At 36.8% G+C, this 7,757-nt stretch overlaps 1 protein-coding gene across 1 annotated transcript in view; it reads left to right on the plus strand.

The window, feature by feature from the left end:
- The first annotated feature begins 568 nt into the window (after positions 1 to 568).
- hyls1 (HYLS1 centriolar and ciliogenesis associated) overlaps positions 569 to 7,757 on the plus strand; it is a 13,233-nt gene continuing 6,044 nt past the window's right edge. The window contains exons 1-3 of the mRNA XM_048601360.1: positions 569 to 580; positions 701 to 999; positions 4,655 to 4,713. Coding sequence (XP_048457317.1) covers positions 569 to 580; positions 701 to 999; positions 4,655 to 4,713 — 370 coding nt within the window. The remainder of the gene's footprint in view (positions 581 to 700; positions 1,000 to 4,654; positions 4,714 to 7,757) is intronic.

The following is a 7,757-nucleotide window of genomic DNA, read 5'->3' on the forward strand; positions in this document are numbered from 1 at the left end:
CTTGGTATATTATCAACATAATATACCAAGATCCCCTGCAAAGACTGCGACAAACATTACATTGGACAGACAGGAAGAAAATTAGCCACAAGAGTACACGAACATCAACTAGCAACAGAAAGACACGACCAATACTCATCTCCATCTACATGGACAAGAAAAAAACCACCATTTTGATTGGGACACCACCAGGATCCTGGGACAGGCCAAGCAGAAACGAGCACAGGAATTTTTAGAGGCCTGGTTCTCCACTAAGAAGGCCATCAGCAAACACATAGAACTAGACCCTATGTATACACCACTGAGAAGGAAAACCGGAAGTGAGGTAACCCAGCTCAACGGACACCAGAGTTTAAATACCAGGCGGTATTTAACAGCCGCTTCATCGGAGGCTGCACTGATGATGTTACCCAGCAGGGTAGAAACATCTGCGGAACAACAAACGAGCTTGGTGGGCCAACCAACCACAACATCCACAACCCAAGCTACAAATCTACTCAAAAACCTTCATTATTAACTGACCTTAATGAAGTGGCAAAACTTTATTTTGCTCATCAATAATTTCATTATGTGGGAAAAGGTAAGTATTGGAAGAAAATCTATGAACCTTCCAACATCAAGAAGATTCAGGTAGACAGTTTCGGTTGTATCCTGAGGCCTAGACTAATACTCAATCGTTGTGTATTTGTAGATGAAATAGTGTATAAACAACCTTTTTTTTAATTCATGTATTCTTTCCCAGTTGCAGTCATCACATAGAAGTGGGATTGGTACTTTTTATGGTCATCCTAATGAATTTCATCACTGTGATGCATATAGCAGATTCTCAGTAGCCTCAAATCCATTTAGATGTACATCAGCACCAACTAGGCTGATTCTTCAGAACATTCCAAATCAGGAGAGTTATGACAGTCCAGCGCAGTCTGAGATCAGCACAAGCAGCCCTGAAGTGCCCTGTGAAAGCAAGAGAAAACCAGTTATCCGGAGAAAAGTATTACGGTATGAGAAATGAAAACTAGCTTTTACATGAATTGAAAATGTGCTTTTGGTGAGAGAAAATTAGTGAAACCTGAATGTTCTGTATATCTCTATCTTGTCTTTAACTGATTTTTTTTTAAGAAAAGTAGCACTAAATTAAGTGTTTGCTATATTCCAGTAAAATTCAAATTATTTGGAATGCACTGTGTTCAGGGATTGCAAATTCTTTTAAAACAAAATATAATTTGTTGTAATAGAAATCGAAGAAAAACATGTCTTAATGAATACTGTGATACTGTATTGTATGCAGCTTTAGGACATTTCTACTTTTTGACTCTCCTCTCTATAAACACAAAGGGAAAACTTTACTTCAGCCATCAGCCAGTTATTTTACAATCACTTCAGACTAGTGAGATTGGCATCTTAGCTGGTGACAGTGCCTGGGAAATAGACATCCAAGATTTCAATAGTGAAGCATTCGGATTGTGGGCTGTTGAATAATACAAATTTTACTGTATTTAGATTGCTTAATTTTGGTTAGTTTGAGAGCAGAAACGATTTTGTTCAGAAATAGACTGTATTACCAGCTGTTTCAGCTGGGATGAAGTGTTGAAATAATTTTTAGAATCCTGAATTTCTGTGGTAACTTTCAAATTATCTTAAGTAGACCAATTTTACTTGTAGAATTTGAGTGCAAAACAATGTAGAGCTCTGAAATATATTGGAACCACTGTACATTTCGATGTCACAATAGTCTGAATAAAATCAGAAGCTTCTAACGTTTCATTTCTAGAGCTGAAATGTTTTCAACTCTCCGATTAAACAGTTGTGACACAAATGTGAAACTTGTCAGGATTTTGATTTTTCTAAGCTGTAGGTGAAATGGTCAAATGTGTTTTGTTAACATAGTTATGTCTTTACCATATTTTGACTTCAGTATGATTCTTATTTGAGGGCGAGGGATTTCTCCTTTCTGACCCTGCCTGTGACCACGGACTTCTGATAATTTGCAGGGTAGTAAAGCTTTTTCTGCATGGCTTGCAACAATTAACAGGCAGTGGTTTACTCTCCACAACTATGATACTGGAGCTGATAACAGAAACTCTGGTTGAAATCATATCAATCACAACTGCAGCTGCTTAGAACTTCCAATATACTGGCATGCTTCAACTGTAGCAGCAATTTATTTTTGCCACGGCCTGTTCAATTATGATATGACCACTGGTATGCCATAAAGATTTGTGTTTTGGGCCTCAACTATTTCCAGAATTTATTAATGATTTAGGTTTTGGGACAGAAAGCTACATAGTCCAATTTGCTGAAGAGACAAAGATGGGCAGCATTGTAAGCAGAATAGACAGAGCATAAAATTGTAAAAAGATGTTAATATATTAATTGGTGATGTATTTCCGTGTAGGAATGTGTAAGATCATGTTCGGACTGCAACAGTATACCTTTTAAATGGAGGTCCACCAAGACTTGAGGTAGAGATAAAGGTCTCCAACTATATAAACAATTGGATATTCATGAATAGGTACAGAAAATGAATCCAGAGCCTAATGGAATTCTGGCCTTTAAATCCAAAGGATTAAAGTGCAGGAGAGTACAAATCAATGCAGTAGCTGTAGAAAGTCTCTCGTTACCACACCTGTGTACTGTGGGCAGTTCTTCATACCACACCTTAGGTAGGATATATTGGCCTTTGAGAGAGTGCATTGAACATTTGCCAAAATAATGTCAAGACTCTAAGCACACCTCTGGAATTTAAAAGGTACGTAGTGATTTGATCAATATTATTCAAGATAATAAGAGGAACAAAGCATTTCTTATCTATGCAATTTCCATTGGTTTTGAGAATTTAGGATTAAGGACCATATCCAAAAATAAGTGCAGACATTTTTAAGAGTGAAATTAGGCAGAAGTTTAGAGCGCTCATCTGCAAATGACCATTGATTTTCAATTGACAATCAATTGTAACTTATAAACCTGAGATCAATTGGATGCTTTTGTTATCAGAGTAACTGTATTAAGGGTTATAAGGCAAAGGTAGATGTAGGGAGTAGGATGGCAGAACAACTGTGATCCTGTTGAATGCCTAAACAGGCTGATTGTGTCACTTTTGTAAATTTGAGCTACCTCAGCTCCACAGTCACTCTGTTGGCCATTCTTTATATGTAATTCTGGTCAAAACCACATCATGCTCTACTAGACTGATTGTTTGTTTGGAATTCTGCTCCCCATAGACCAGTGGTAACTGGAGACATTGAACTTATTCAAGGCTGAGCTTGATTACAAATTAAGCAGTAACTAATTTCCCACATTACACAATCTGTGGCTGCAACTCATTGGGTTTTGTAAACAACTGATGTACATGTTCAAGAAAACCTCCGCAGCAAACTCTGTAAATGACTGCAGTATTCCAAATTACTTATTTATAGTTTAAATGGATATAAAAGTTCTAAATATTGTTGAATATCGGGGTCCTTTAAAAAATGAATTTTCCTAGTATTTACCATGTAGCATGATATTTCATTTAAAAGCTATTACAGCAGTACTTTTTAAAATTCTAGCATATCAAAACAGGTCACAATGCGCATTGAACTAGCATCAACGGTTTATTTGGCACCAAATGCACCCTATTATCAATCTGTTATTTTCAAAAATAAGTATTTCTTCTTAAAAGGAATTAAAACCAACCCTCAGATGAAGGCAGGCAAGGGGTCAATGGCCATCAAACAGCATGAGTAACAGTCCAATGGCCACTGGGCTAAAGTGTTCAGATAATTGATTGACACAAAGAAAATAATTTGACCCTGGAAATATATAAGAATAATTGTTCAGGGCAGAGGGAAATTCTTGTTGAGGAGTTCTGACCAAGCAGACTTGGTAGACAGCAGTTCCCATCAGGCAGTCCACACCAGGCAGATGGAAGACAGAGTAGATTGAGAGGAGGAAGACCGAGAGAAGAGTTCCCCAACGGCTTGGCTCGAGAGTAGGGTGCTGCCCCCACCACTTTAATGAGATTGAAGCATTCCACCCTGACAATCTGTTAGTCCTTACATATTAGTGAACCATCCCCAATTGTCACAGTTGTATAATTTCTTTATCTAATTAACTAATGTATCATATCTAAATTGCTATTGCTTAACAAAGTTAATAAACTATCAGAAAATTACTTACAAACTCTCGACTGTCTATATTAGGCAACTGTGAGCATGAAATCCTAAAATTAACAATACCATGTACAAAAGTGCTTTAACGATATTTAATAATACCTGCTGTTCTTCCCTTCCACATCCAATGCCTGATTTATGAATAATGCTTCAATACAATGTACAATATGGAATTCAACTTCTTTCTCCTGGTCATTACTAATTTGGTTAACTTTAAAGGATGTTTTTGCAAATCTGAAAAGTGGGAGAAATACTGTTAAAAATGTAAATATCTAGCTATTAATAGCAAATTCGTCTAAATGTAAATATTTTAATTTGGTATTACATTTGTATTACATGTATTACATTTGGAAAGAAAGCAATGTAATGTTTAGGGCTGATCTTATTTCTTATTTTTGTACCCAGTATCCAGTAGTGCCAGTTTGTGTATTGCATTGATTAGACATGAAGACCACTATGCTTTTATAAAGTATTCGGAAAGTTTGCTTATCTGTGTATTGCAGGAAGAAGAATGGACAAATGCATGTTTGTGATGAATCAGTCATCAGTGAGACTGACTCTGGTAAATATAATGCTTTAGTTATTTGTCACTTCTTGCAGTGTATTTTATAAGCTATTTCTTGTTTCTGAAGTATGGCACATTTCATTAGGCAGATTTGCTGAAATGAGATTTGTTTCTGTTCAGGTATTGGCTCTGCAGTAATTAGATAGTGCTTAAAACTATTGAGCCCTAAGCTTCTTACCTCTGTTCCTTTCCTGAAAGAGTTATTAAGCTTCTCCATCTGCTGACCAGTAGACAGTCTTGTTCTTGAATTGTTAGTTGTCGAAGAGTATGTAGAAAACTAGCAATCGTGCATAAATCAAATCATGGTCACTCGCTGATAAAAGACAGTGATGATAAAGAGAAACCATCTTCTTTGTTTTGGTTTAACCAGTCAAGTCAAGACGATTCTGTAAAATCCACTTTAGATTATAGAAAGTCCCAGATCTTGGGTGATGTTGAAGAAAAGACCATCTTGTTAGACCATCTGACTGAGACTGATATTTTGAAGAAAAGAAAGGACAATCCACAAGATCAGACCATCGATAATTCAACCAGTTCTTTCAACCAGAATCTCCTGTTTGCAATGGATAACATAAGAAGTGCTGCATTATCTAATGCAGATATTGTTGGCCAGTATAGCAGTCTCAACAGAAACAAATCTTCTAACTATACATTAACAACAGATTTCAACAAACCACAAGAAATTTTGGTAAGAGCTAGGGGTTAGAAGCAGGCTTGCAGATTTGTTTGTCTTTTCTGTTAATTTTTAATTTTTATTGAGTATACAGGTAATTTATACATTTGGTGATTTAGAATAATATGCTTGCTTTGATATTTTTAATGGAAAAATTTTAAAAACTGAGACAGGAACCCATGTTTCATAATCAAACGGTCACAAGTTTGACCAGTAATATATTGTTGCTACTGCCCCACCTGAGATGACATAATTTGGATATGGAACCTATGGATTTTTTTTTTTTTCAAGACAATGAAATAGATATAGATACAATGAAGTCATATAGTTCTTGGGGCTAAAGGGATCAAAAGATATAGGGAGAAAGCAGGAACAGGATACTGAGTTGAATGATCAACCATGACCATGTTGAATAGTGCAGCCGGCTTGAAGAGCAGAATGGCCTATTCCTACTTCCATTTTCTATGTTTCTATGATCGCTTCCAATTTTAGCTACCTAGAATCAGCACCCCCAGGTCACATGTGAAGTGTTTACATGCAGCACTTTGCGCACTCTACCAGAGCTTCCACCTCCAGTTTTCCTGGAATTAATGAATATCTAGGGTAAAACATTGGCAATACTACAACTTATGGAGTAGTAAGTATTGCTGTTTTAATGTTTGTCAAGAGAACTATATGCGTGTGTGTACACATGCACAAGTTCTATAAAAGGTTAGGTATTGCCAGAGGATCACAGTTAAGATTCCTTTACATAAAGAAAGGAAACAAAAACCTGGAAACTGTGCACCAATCAGCTTAACATTAATGACATGAAAGGTATCAGAATTTACAGTAAAAGCAACAAAAGCAGACACAGGAAATACAATTCAAATCAAAATATCCATCAATTCTAAGAGGCCAAGTCATTTTTAACTAAATAAACAAAATTCTTTGAAATGATATTAGAAGGAGTAGATGTGTAGTCAGATTGTCAAAAAGCTTTGATAAGGTCCCTTAATAATTTTATGACAGAGTTTAGGGCTTGTGGAGTCTGAATGGACATTGTAGTGGTTGAAAAATAATAGAAATTTTGGGGTAAAAGGCTGTTTCTTCAGATTAAGGAAGCAGTGTTCCACAAGAATCATTGCTCAGATCTTAGTTATTCATTATTTTGTAACATGTTTTAAGGAAGGAAATCTGCCATCCTTACCTAGTCTGGCTGACCTTTCACTTAGGTTCATAGTAATGTAATTGACTCTTCACTGCATCCGAAATGGCTTTGCAAGCTACTAAGTTCAGAGGCAATTTCAGATGAGCAATAAATGTCAGCCTTGCCAGCAATGTCAGTTAAAAAAATTGAAAAATAATTATATTGATGATTTTGGAATTAGGAATGAATAGCTCCATTAAGATTTGCAGATGATACCATACTGAAGGAATAATAAGACGGAGAAAGAATACAACGTGAAATTGCAGCAGTAAACTTTCAGACTATGTAGTTATGTGCCAAATGAATATTCAACATTCATAAATGAAAGGCAATGCAACTTCGCAGGGCAAGAAAAAAATTCTCTACACCTTTTGGAAGTTGGATCAAGTAGAATAGCAAAGGGATCCAGGACACGTGAATACTTGAAAGGTAGGACCCTGGAAGCACAGAAGATCACAGGAACCTTTGTATGTGTGTACACAGCTTCCTTAAGATATCAGGACAGGTGGATAAAGTAGTTGAGAAGGCATACGGGATAGCTGCTTGTTTTTGCTGAAACACAGAGTTTAAGAGCAGGGAGGCTATGCTGGAACTGTATTAAAAAATTGGTTAAGCTGCAGCTACAGTGTAATGTGCAGTTCGAGAACCCACATTACAGGAGGGATGTGATAGCGCTAGAGAGGCTGCAGAGGAGATTTACCAGGATTTTGCCTGAGCTGGAGACTGGGCTTTTCCATGCAGCAGATGAGATTGGGAGGGAGGGGAAGAGGGCGGGACACATGATTGAGATGTAAAAGATTGAGGGGCATAGACATGGTAGACAGCAAGAGTCCTTTACCCTTTAGAGGGGATATGAGGAAACACTTTTTCATCCAGAGGGTATTGGGAATCTGGAACTCACTGCCTGTAAGGGTGGTAGAGACAGAAACCGGCATAACATTTAAGAAGTATTTAGATATACACTTGCAATGCCAAGGCATACAAAGCTATGGCCAAGTGCTGGAAAGTAGGATTAGAATGGTTAGGTGACAACTTTTTGACGAGTACAGATGCAATGGGCCAAAGAGATTTTTTTTTCTGTGCTGTAGGTTTCTATGACACTAACATTAAAAACAGTATCAGTATCACAGATCAGCAAGCTAATTAAAATGCTAACAAAAATATAGAGATAACAAGGTG

Source organism: Rhincodon typus, chromosome 9 (assembly GCF_021869965.1).
Source record: "Rhincodon typus isolate 14 chromosome 9, sRhiTyp1.1, whole genome shotgun sequence".
Taxonomy (NCBI): domain Eukaryota; kingdom Metazoa; phylum Chordata; class Chondrichthyes; order Orectolobiformes; family Rhincodontidae; genus Rhincodon; species Rhincodon typus.